The 12,140-nt window shown below is 48.4% G+C and overlaps 1 protein-coding gene across 1 annotated transcript; it reads left to right on the top strand.

The window, feature by feature from the left end:
• The first annotated feature begins 662 nt into the window (after positions 1-662).
• LOC119350478 lies at positions 663-2,872 on the top strand. The gene is made up of 8 exons (XM_037618298.1): positions 663-753; positions 843-923; positions 1,468-1,503; positions 1,591-1,686; positions 1,771-1,851; positions 2,460-2,531; positions 2,608-2,703; positions 2,787-2,872. Exons 1-8 carry the CDS (start codon positions 675-677, stop codon positions 2,870-2,872), a joined length of 627 nt encoding a protein of 208 aa, XP_037474195.1. The 5' UTR covers positions 663-674.
• Positions 2,873-12,140: the final 9,268 nt, after the last annotated feature.

Here is a 12,140-nt window from a genome sequence, read left to right as displayed (position 1 = left end):
GAACGTCATTTACAGATTTACCTGAGGATTTTCCCTGTTATGAGTTTATAACTCATAGATGGCCGTTTTTATTGGCATTTTGTCAAGATTATTTTCACAGTATATTGTATATGTTGTGAACGTATGACTGTATATATACGATCAAGATGATTGCAACAAGGATTTTATTTTTCTACTGCCATGTTTATCCAAGATTGAACATGCAGGTTTTGGTTACATTATCTTTCAGGTAATTCATTATTTCTCAAAATCCTATCAACTACTGCAAGCTTTTCTGACAGGAGGAACGTAATTTCTAGCAACTTAGTGTGTAGCTGCTTAGTTTATCAAGTTGCTCTGCAGTCAATATACACCTATGGATTATGGTAGATATACTCCTATACTTGCCGGCAAGATTTCTGTGTACTGCTACTTGTTCTTTATCTACTATTTACTCTCATAGTAAGTCACAGATAGATCAAGGTGAATGGTTGTATATCTATGGTGGATGATCTGTGTCATTCTTATACAGGTTATAATATGCATCCACACAATTCAAGTTCATATTCTGGAAGGATGTTGACCAATGAACCTGGCAGTAATGGTATAGCAAAATTCGGTGTTTCACTTCTATCTGAACTGTCTGTTTCTCCTAACCATCATGGTACATGTGTGCAGACTTCAGACATGCTGCAATGCATAATCAGTTATCTGCTTCTAACCCAAGGAATCATACTGCAACATTTCTTCCACAGCAAGCAAACTCAACTGATGGTCGGTAAATGTTCCATGTCTTCTTACTCTACAATCTTTCTCCCATAAGTATGTATTTAGAACGATCATCATTCATGTCTGATGTGTAGTGATGCTTGATGGAACCCCTGCTTTTAACTCCGGAACTCATGCTTCAGCATATGTTCCATTGCGGAATAATTCTAAGCTTGGTTAGTAACAATTTCTGATTCCTTACCCTGCATTGTTACTTACCATGTTTATTAGTTGTCATGTCGCTCCTGCTTGACATGGCAATTCACAAAGAAAGAACGAAAGCCTGATGACTTGTGAGCTTTGTCTGTTAACTTGAAAGTAATGCTAACAAGTTTCTTGCTTTTTACCATGGTGACTCACGAGTGTGCTGTCTTGATACAGCAAGGAAATATTTGTTCGCTACTTGTTCATTCATATAGGGTAACTGAAAGGATTGCGATGATTCAAGTTCAATTTTGGCAATGTAGTCTGGAACGTTTGGAATAAATAAGATGGAACTCCTATCAACTACTCCCAAAGTTTTCTGAAACAGGTCGAATGATTCTTAATTGAAACTAAAAGTTAGCAACTTAGCATAGCTGCTCAGTTTACAAAGTTGACAAGGTTTCTGTGTACCACTCCTTGTCCTGCATCTAATATTTACTTTCGTAGTCAGTCGCAAATAGATTCAGGTAAATGGGTGTGTATCTTAGGTGGATTATCTGTGCCATTATTTTACAGGTTCATATTCTGGAAGGATGTCGACCAACGAACCTGGTAGTGATGACACAGCTAAATTTGGTGTTTTACTTCTATTTATCTGAACTTTGTATTTCTACTAACAAAATCATCACACGTGTGCAGGGCTCAGAGATACTGCAACGCATAATCAATTATCTGCTTCTTACTCACGGAATCATACTGCAACATTTCCTCAACTGCAATTAAACTCGAATGATGGTTAGTAAATGTTCCATGTTTGCTTACTTTATAACTTATCTCACATAAGTATGTATTGAGCTGATCATAATGTCTGATGTGTAGTGATGCTTGATGAAACATCTGCCTTTAACCCTGGAACTCATGCTTCAGCCTATGTTCCATCAGGGGGTTATTATACACTTGGTTAGTAGTGTTTCTTGTTTTCTCACCCTCCCTGCATACTTGATACATCAGTTAACATGTTATTAGTTTGTCATGCCACTCCTGCTTGACATGCAAATTCACAAAGAAAGGAAAATCTTTATGACTTTTGAACTTTGCTTGTTAACTTAAAATTAACGCCAACAAGTTTCTTGCTTTGTACCATGGTAAGTCACGAGTCTGTTGTCTTGATACAACGAGGAAATATTTGTTTGCTGCTTATTCCTTCATCTCTTATTACTGAAAGGATTGCCAGTGCATTAGCGATTCAAGTTTCAACTTTGCCAATGTAGTCTGGAATGTTTGAAATAAACAAGATGAACTCCTATGAACTACTCCAAGGTTTTCTGTAACAGGACGATCATTTGTTAATAGAAACTAAAGTTAGTAGCTTAGCATATCTGCTCAGTTTACCAAGTTGCTCTTCTGTCAATATACACCTTTGGTAAATATACTCATATACTTGTTGACAAGGTTTCTGTTTACCACTCCTTGTCCTGTATCTAATATTTACTTTCATAGTCAGTTACAAATAGATCCAGGTAAATGAGTGTATATCTATGGTGGATAATCTGTGACATTCTTTACAGGTCATAAGATGCACCCACAAAATTCAAATTCAAATTCTGGAAGGATGTTGACTAACAAACCTGGTAGTAATGGTATAGCTAAATTTGGTGTTTTACTTCTATCTATCCGAACTGTGTATTTCTACTAACAATCATCACACGTGTGCAGGGCTCAGAGATACTGCAACGCATAAACAGTTATCTGCTTCTTACCCACGGAATCATACTGCAACATTTCCTCAACTGCAATTAAACTCGAATGATGGTTAGTAAAATGTTCCATGTTTGCTTACTTTATAACTTTTCTCATATAAGTATGTATTTGAGCTGATCAAGTCTGGTATGTAGTGATGCTTGATGAAACATCTACCTTTAACCCTGGAACTCATGCTTCAGAATATGTTCCATCACGGGGTTATTATACACTTGGTTAGTAGTGTTTCCTATTTTCTTACCCCTATCTTACCTGCATTCTTGATAGTTTGTCATGTCTCTCCTGCTTGACATGCCAATTCACAAAGAAAGAAAAATCCTTATGACTTGTGAGCTTTGCCTGTTAACTTAATTAATGCTGGGAAATTTCTTGCTTTGTACAATCGTAAGTCATGAGTCTGCTGTCTTCATACAATGAGGAAATATTTGTTTGCTGCTTATTCATTCATATCTTATTACTGAAAGGATTGCCAGTGTATTAGCGATTCAAGTTCCAGCTTTGGCAGTGTAGTCTGGAATGTTTGAAATTAACAAGATGAACTCCTATCAACTACTCCAAGGTTTTCTGAAACAGTAAGAACATTTGCTAACAGAAACTTAGTTCAAAACTTAGCATAGCTGCTTAGTTACCAAGTTGCTCTGCAGTCAATATGCACCTATGTTAAATATTCATATACTTGTTGACAAGGTTTCTGTGTACTGCTCCTTACCCTTTTATGTGATATTTACTTTCGTGGTCAGTTACAAATTGATCAAGGTAAATGTATGTATATCTATGGTGGATGATCTGTGTCATTCTTTTACAGGTCATAATAATTCAAGTTCATATTCTGGAAGGATGTTGACCAACGAACCTTGTAGTAATGGTATTTCTAAGTTCGTTGCTTTTACTTCTATCCTCTATCTCTATACCTCAAAAAAAAAAAACCGTTGTATTTCTTCTAACCATCATGGCATCATAAAATGTGTGCAGAGGTCAGAGATGCTGCAATGCATAATCAGTTATCTGCTTCTAACTCAAGGAATTATACTGCAACATTTCCTCCAGTGCAGGCAAATTTGAATGATGGTTAGTAAATGTTACATGTTTGCTAACTCTACATTTTTTCTTACATAAGTATGCATTTGGACTGATCATCATGTCTGATTTGTAGTGCCGCTTGATGAAACATCTGCTTTTAACTCCGGAACTCATGCTTCAGCATATGTTCCGTTGCGGGATAATCCTACACTTGGTTAGTAACATTTCCTGTTTTCTTACCCTGCACCCGTGATACGTCACTTAACATGTTTATTAGTATGTCATGTCACTCCTGCTTGACATGCCAATTCACAAAAAAATAAAGAAATCCCAATGACCTGTGAACCTGCCTGTTAACTTAAAATTATGCTGACAAGTTTCTTGCTTTGTACCATGGTAAAGTCATGAGTCCACTGTCCTAATACAACGAGGAAATATTTGTTCACTACTACCTCCGTCCTGGTTTATTGGTCCCCATTGTATTTTGTGCCAAATTTTGACCATAAATTTAACTAACAAAATGTCCATGCATGTCACAAAAAATTATATCATTAGAAACTATGTTCAAACACGAGTCCAACGGACCAACGATATAATTTTTGTTGACATGCATTAATATTTTGTTAGTTAAATATTTGGTCAAATTTGACACAAATTACCAAGGGGACCAATAAACCAGGACAGAGGTAGTACTTGTTCATTAATATAGTACTAATTGAAAAAAGAAAGTACAAAGAAATATTTGTTCACTACTTGTTCATTAATATTTGTTCACTACTTGTTCATTAATATTTGTTCACTACTCCTCCTAGGCATGCCAATTACGAAAAATAAAGTATAATACTATTGAGAGATTGCTAGTGTATTCGTGATTTGATTTTCTACTTTGGCAGGTAGTCTAGAATGTTTGGAAAATTGGAATTAATAAGAAGGAACTTCTTGCTACTTTTCGATGATTTTACCATCTGCCCACTTAATTGACAGAGTCGATAAGCCACAGGGCATGTTTGCTTTATAATACAGTGAAATCTAGTGGTACACATATATAGATGCCTGGTTACCATCTAGTAGTATTTAGGAACGGAGGGAGTAAATACTTTGTTCATCCTTTGCATGCATCTGTGCTTTGTTGCTCTAATTCAGACATGTTTATTTTGCACATATTATGAGTTTATGTTCAGAGATACACTATTTCTGTATTTCGTCTAGTTGAATATACACATTATGAAGCAACACTGGAATACGGGTCCTATGAGGTCACCGCCTCACTGGCACAGAACCCAATGAAAGTTTTTTCTAGTTCATTCTGAAAAATCATTTCTAGTCCACCTATGAGCAGATAGAATAAGCTATTACAGATTCTACCTTCTTTGCCACCTCTATCTTGTACTCCCCCCGTTTTTTGACACTAATGTCAAAAAGCGTCTTACATTATGGGACGGAGGGAGTATATCCAAGTAGAGGTCGAAACTTGAAATAACTTCTGAGCAATTAATTGCATTTTCCCTTGATTTTTCAAGCAATGCTATTTCAATGAGAAGGTGAAGCCAATTATATTGCAGCAATGTTTAGTAATATGCTTTATCGTATGTTTTATGTGATGGTTCTTTCTCTGATGTTTTTCCAGCACAAGCATTCAATGAACTCTTGGATAATATTTTTTCGCCACAAAAGCATGGTAAACGGACGGTCGGACCACTATGGCCGTGCCACCCTGGATCAGAGCAGAATAGAAAAGGTTAAAATCTTTATTGACACTTGTTGTTTCCAGAAGATTACATGTGCATCAACGTGTGTGCCATATTGCAGTGCTGCCCACAGTAGATATCAAAGGAAAGAGACCTGCATCGATGAAGGTGGCGACGCTGAGGTTGAACGTTGCTTCTTTGGTTGCAGAGGATGGAATTAATAGTGCTGCAGGGGTGTTGATTAGGGATGGCAGCACGTCACAATTCGTCGGTGCATCATGCTTTAGTCCGATACTACGCAGGGAGCCAGCTCTTCTTCTTGCAGCTGCTTGTTGCAAAGGGATCAAAATCGCTCTGTCCTATCAACCAGCTAGTATCATGCTGGAGTCTCATCTGCTCCCTCTGCTCAACCCGCTATACGCCTCTTCGGATCAACCGCCAGATGTAGTACAGCTGAAAGAATTCCTGAGCCAGGGATACCCACATTTCGTAGTCCGGGACATTCCAGAAGAATCCAATCGTGCTGCTTGTGAGTTGGCTCTCAATGTTTTGCACCTACGGGAGTCCTATATGTTCTTCAATGATCCACCAGAATGGCTTGTCCCTTACTTAGATCAGTGAGCTTAAATACTCTTTGAGTTTGAAAACGATTCACCGGCTACTCAGTAGAAAGCTTCATGGTGTAGGTAAATGGCAGGTGCAAGCTTTCATCTTGAGTGTAGTACTGTAGATTAGATATAGTGAAGTTGAAGTATACATACAGTAACGACGTTCTTTCAACATCTCACACACATACATACATGGATAGTGTCTTGTCAGTCTTCTTGGTGTATTGTGCACCCAGTTGTGATAGTTGTGATGTAAACCTGGGTAGACCATATACTGATGAATAGAAATGATTACAGTTGATCTTTGGTGGTTGTTCACTTACTCTATCCATCAGTGTCCTGCTTTTCCTACAACATCTTTCATGATTCTACTCCCTCTGTCCCGTAATATAAGAGCGTTTTTGACACTACACTAGTGTAAAAAACACTCTTATATATTGGGACGGAGGGAGTAGTTTCTTTGCTAATTTGTGTTGCAAATGCCATGATACATTTATTTAGTCTGATATATTACTACTAAGTGTCTAGAAAGCCTGTGCTGTGCTCGAGACATTTTGTGCTGTATAGTAGGACTTGCCCTTTGTACTGGGAATTTCCTATACATACATAATTTCTTTCTTTCTATACAAGTATCTGCTTCAGGTTATTTACCGAAAAAGACTTTCGCCCCGCTTTATAAATAAAGCAAACCGTCACAAAACATACAACCGAAGCAAGTTCACACACACACACCACCCGAGTCTCACAACACAGTAAACAGGTTCTGCTGAGGGCACAGCTCAACAAGCCCAAAAGAAAGAAAGAAAACAACACACTCCAGGCGCAAGGAGTCTAGTCTGGATCCGGCGGGGGCGGAGGGGGCGGCGGCGACAGGCGGACGGCCATCGAGCGGAGGTCGGCGATGAAGGCGGAGATGGCGTCACGGTCCAGGGGGCGGCTAAGCGGCCGCCAAAGCTGCAAGAAACCCGAGAGTTTGTAGAGAGCGTCAGTAGCGCGAGGAAGGGGGGTACGCTGGATCACAAGCTTATTGCGAACGGTCCAAAGAGTCCAGGCAAGAACCCCAACCTCAAGCCACCTAATGTGGCGAGAGGACACGGGGGACATCTGGAGTTCAGCAAATAAGTCCGGGAAATTGGTGTGGCACCAACTTCCATCGACAACCTCGCGAAAACAGCTCCAGAGGAACTGAGCGGAGACGCAAGCGAAGAAACTGTGGTTCGAGTCTTCAGGGACCCCACAGAGCGGGCATATACCAGTGCCCGGGCCATTGCGCTTGCAGACCTCCACACCAGACGGGACCCGACCGCGAATCCACTGCCACATGAAGATGCGAATCTTCAGGGGGACGCGGACGGACCACACCAACGATAGGGGGATGGGGCGGAGGAGGGGGCAATGGCCATGTACAGCGACTTGGTGGAGAACTGGCCTGAAGGCTCCAGGCGCCAGCGCACAAGGTCCTGACTCCCATCCACCAACGGCTCGTGCAGAGCAACACAATCAAGCAACTCACGCCAGGCGGCGGATTCCGCCGGCCCAAAGGCCCGACGAAAAGCAAGGCGCCCTAAGTCAAGAAGGGCCCTATCGACAGAAATCATGGGGTCGACGGAGATAGAGAAGAGGGCGGGGAAGCGGGCCGCAAAGGGAGAGTCACCGGCCCAGCAATCAAACCAGAAGAGGGTCGAGAGGCCGGACCCCACCGAGATGGAGGTGCCAATGCGGAGCACCGGGAGAAGCTGGACAAGAGACTGCCAGAACTGAGAACCGCCCGATTTCTGGCAGAAGGCAAGGGGTTGACCCCGCAGGTATTTAGTCCGGATAATGTCGAGCCAGAGGCCACCTTGACCCTGCGCGATGCGCCACAGCCACCGGGAGAGAAGGACAATATTCATCCTCTTAGAGCACATGATGCCCAGGCCACCTTGCTCCCTGGGCTTGCAAATGTCAGGCCAGCTGACCATGTGATACTTCTGCTTGCCATGCTCGCCAGCCCAATAGAATCGGGACTGAATTGTGGCGATCTCCTTATGGAGAGACTCATGGAGGCTGTAGAAACTCATAAGAAACAAGAGGAGGCTGGATAGGGATGAGTTGATGAGAATAGTCTGGGCCGCCTTAGAAAGCCACCTCCCCTGCCAGGGCTCGCACCGGGACTGGAGCTTAGTCACGGAGGGCCGCAGGTCCGCGACAGAGAGACGCGAATCGCTAATGGGCGTCCCTAGGTAGGAGGTGGGGAAAGAGCCCAGGCGGCAGTTAAGTCTGTTGGCAATGGCCACAGACTCAGAAGGGGAATATCCCATTACCATAACATCACTCTTGTCGAAGTTGATCTTGAGGCCCGACATCCGTTGGAAGCAGAGAAGGAGGAACTTAAGGTTGGCGATGTCCACCTCCGAGCCTTCGACCATGATGATCGTGTCATCAGCATACTGGAGGATGGAGATCCCTGAGCCCCCAGAAAGGTGGGGGGTAATCCCACGAATGTGGCCAGCGGCTTTTGCCTTATCTAGAATGGAGGCAAGAGCGTCCACTACCATATTGAAGAGGAACGAGGAGAAGGGGTCGCCTTGGCGCACCCCACAAAGGGTAGGGAAGAAAGGACCGATCTCGCCGTTGATGTTGACCGCCGTGCGACCGCAAGAGACCATTTGCATGACTCTAGTGATCCATCGGTCATCAAAGCCCTTCCGAAGAAGGACTTCCCTGAGGAAGGTCCAGCTAACAGTGTCGTAGGCTTTATGAAAATCGATCTTTAGAAAAACCGCCTTCAGGCGTTTAACCCGGACCTCATGAAGTACCAGGACACCATCCAGGATGTACCGGCCCTTAATGAAGGCCGACTGGTTAGGATGGGTTATCCGATCCGCAAGCAGGGTCACCCTATTGGCGTACCCCTTGGCCAGGATCCGGAAGATCACGTTAATGACTGTGATCGGGCGGAACTGGCGGATGTCAGACGCCCCGTAGTTGAGGCGACCTAGGTCAATAGAACCAACAAAGAATTCATCGAAGATGGCCATGACCTCGGTTTAATCACGTTCCAGAAGGTCTGGAAGAAAATGACCGGGAGACCGTCCGGGCCCGGCGCAGAAGAGGGGTTCATACCCTTGATGGCCTCCCAGACCTCCTGCTCAGAGAAGGGGGCCGTCAGGGCCGCGTTCTCCGAGTCGGATACAAGTTGGGCACCAGCCCAACAATCGGGGGCGAGGGAGATGCCGCTCCTAGGAGCGGGAGAGAAGAGGGATCGATAGAAGCCGTCGACATGGGTCTGGATGTCACGGGGGTCCTGGAGGAGGGTCTCCCCATCCCAAAGAAGGGGGATGGTGTTGCGTCTACGGTGGCCGTTGGCGATCGCCTGGAAGTAGGCAGTATCCGCGTCCCCCTTCAGGACCCATCTCTGAGCGCCCCGAAGGCGCCAATATGCTTCCTCGTCGGTGTAGATCACGGAAAGTTGGTCCTCGAGGTCGTAGCGGGATAGCCACTCGTCCGGGGAGAGACCCACCACGTCAGCCCGAAGGTCGAGGGCCTGGATCGCGGTCAGCAGCGCCTTCTTACGCTCCCTGGCGTCGCGGCCCAGATTGGCCCCCAACCCTTCATAAATTGCCTGCCACATTTCGCACAAAAGTGCCACGCGTCAATAGCAGAGGGGGGACGAGGGTGGGGGTGGGCCCGAGCCTCGATCCACCGAGCGCAGACGGCGTCGGTGAATCCAGACTGGGAGAGCCAGAAAGTCTCGAAGCGGAAACGAGGGGGGATCGGCGGACGTTCGTCCACGGAAGAGAGAAGCAGGGGGACATGGTCCGGACCAATCCGAGTGATGGCGCGGAGAGAGGCTAGGGGACACCAGAGGTCCCATTCCGGGGATACCAGGACCCGGTCCAAGACAGACTGGGTCGGGGAGGCTTGTCGATTGGTCCAGGTGAACCAGGCCCCAATCCGATCAATCTCCCGGAGGGCGAGGTCAGTAATGAATTCATTAAACAATTGCATCCGGGCAAAGCACACATTGTCATTTCTCTTGTCCTCCGCGACGCGCAGCAGGTTGAAGTCGCCACCTACTACCACGGGGAGGGAGGCCGCCGAGATCTTCCGGTGGAGCTCCTCTAGGAAGGCGGCCGACCTACTATGGTCGGCCGGCCCATAGACAATGATGACCTCTCACTTGAAGTTGAGCGATCTCTCGAATAACTCCATGCTGATGAAGAATTCGCCCCTATCCATGCTGCCCACCTCGAAGGTGGCATCCTTCACACCTAAAAGGATGCCACCCGAGTGGCCTGCGCTCCCACTAGAAGGGAGCCAGTGCCACGCAAAGAGGTGAGAGCTCAGCCGGTCAAGCTCAGGAAGCGAGAAATCGCGACGCATGGTCTCTTGCACAGCAACAATGTCGATGTGCTCATCCCGCATGTACTTCACTAACTGGCGGCGACGACCATCATGGCCGAAGCCGCGGATGTTCCAGAAAAGAGCCCGCATTAAGGAGCCATAGGGGGGCTGCTTGACCCCAGAACACGAGAAGCGCTTTGCGCACGAAGAGCCGCCGTGCGGGAGCGGGTACGGCCCCGGGTCTCCGCCCTGGCCACAAGGGGGGGAGGCGCCGTCAGCCGCGGCACGGGCGGAGAAGGGGACACCCCAACCGCGGAGGCGGCTGGAGGTACGAGGAGGGCCGCACGAGCCTCCGCGAGTTTCCCATCGAGAACCTCACGAGCCCTGATAGCCGCGATCTGGGCTAGAGGAGGGCCAGCTTCCCCACGGAAAATGATCGCGGAGTCGGAGGCCACTTTGGCGAGGTTGCCCAGCGGCACAGACTCAAGTGCAGAGAAAGGATAAGACGAAGCAGAGGGGGGAATGGAGGGCGTACCTGGCTCCAGGTTACGGGCGGCAGCGCGTAGCTCCGCCCGCTCGAGAATGGGCAGAGCCGGGCTGCCCTCAGGGTGAGCAGCATCGAGCCGCGCACTCCGGCGGGAGGCAACCACCGGGGAGGAAGTCGACCGACTGCGACGGGAGTAAGCGGCGGAGCGGGGGGGAGGGGGCTGGGCCGCCAAAGGCGTGAGAATCCGAGTCGCCCCCACCCCTGGGGGAGACGACGCAGGAGAGGTTAGCAGACCCGGCCCAGCACAGCCAAGGAGGAGAGGCGCTGGTGGTGACGGCGCAGCCGGCGGGGGACACGGCGCGAGGAGGGCCGATGAGACGGCAGCCGGGGCGACCCGCGGTGGCGACAAGGGCGGAGGAGCGTCCGGCCGAAGGGGGGAACGGGCGACGGGGGTGGTGGGGCCGGGGCGGGGGGGTCTGCCAGAAGGGGCGTCCCCCCATCGCGGGCGCCGCCGAAGAGTCTGGGAGCAGGCCGATGGACGGGGCCACCGAGTCCAGCACAACGGGCGGAGACGAGGCGGGGGAGCGCGGGAAGGAGGCCGGGCAAACCACCAGTCCCACACTGGAGATGTCGCTCCCCTCGGAGGGCGACGCCGCAGAGAGCGGAGGGCCATCCAGCGGAGGGCAGGAAGCGGCCTGGCGGCCCTTGCCCCCCACGGCAGGAGGGGGGCGAGGGGGATGGGGAGCGGGAGTCCTCGGACGCCCCCTCCTCATCCGAGCGGTGGGAGCGGGAGCGGTGACGGCCGTGGTAGTCCCTGCCGGCCCCCGAGTTGCCACCAGGGAGGCCGACGTCGAGGTAGCGGGGACGCCCCACGTGGTTGGGAGGTTCGGGGGTGAGCCTGAGGTCGAAGCCCTGGTCGTTGAAGAAGACCCGGACTGAGGTGTGAAGCTTGGAGGAGTCGAGGCACTTGACCTTGACCCGGACCTCCTCCTCCTTGCGCAGAGAGAGCTCGTCGACCGCCACCACCTTGCCCAAGAGACGAGACATCTGGCGGATAACGGGCTCGGACCGCGCAATATCGGGGAGGCCGGAGATGAGGATCCAGGCGGTGTCGAGGACAGCCACGGCCTGGGCGTCGAGAACCGGCTCGGATATCTCGACAACCAGCTGGTTGAGAGCGAGAGTGATCCGGCCACTACGCGTCGCGTAGCCGTAGCTGACGGAGTCGGGGAAGACGACAAAGAAGATGTGACCGGCGGTGGGGGTGATCACCCAGTCCCACTGGTGACGGTAGAGATGGTTGAGCTCAGCCTCGATCATCTCCGGGGATGCCACCCCATCGACGACCATGACGACCGC

This window comes from Triticum dicoccoides, chromosome 1B, assembly GCF_002162155.2.
Source record: "Triticum dicoccoides isolate Atlit2015 ecotype Zavitan chromosome 1B, WEW_v2.0, whole genome shotgun sequence".
Lineage (NCBI taxonomy): Eukaryota > Viridiplantae > Streptophyta > Magnoliopsida > Poales > Poaceae > Triticum > Triticum dicoccoides.
This window is presented reverse-complemented; position numbering and strand designations above follow the sequence as displayed.

Excerpts from the sequence above, each read along its gene's own strand:
- LOC119350478 (XM_037618298.1), top strand. The coding sequence starts at position 675 with ATGCATAATCAGTTATCTGCTTCTAACCCAAGGAATCATACTGCAACA. Across the intron at positions 1,504-1,590 it reads GATGTCGACCAACGAACCTG|GGCTCAGAGATACTGCAACG; the intron begins GTAGTGATGACA and ends ACACGTGTGCAG. Across the intron at positions 2,532-2,607 it reads TAACAAACCTGGTAGTAATG|GGCTCAGAGATACTGCAACG; the intron begins GTATAGCTAAAT and ends ACACGTGTGCAG.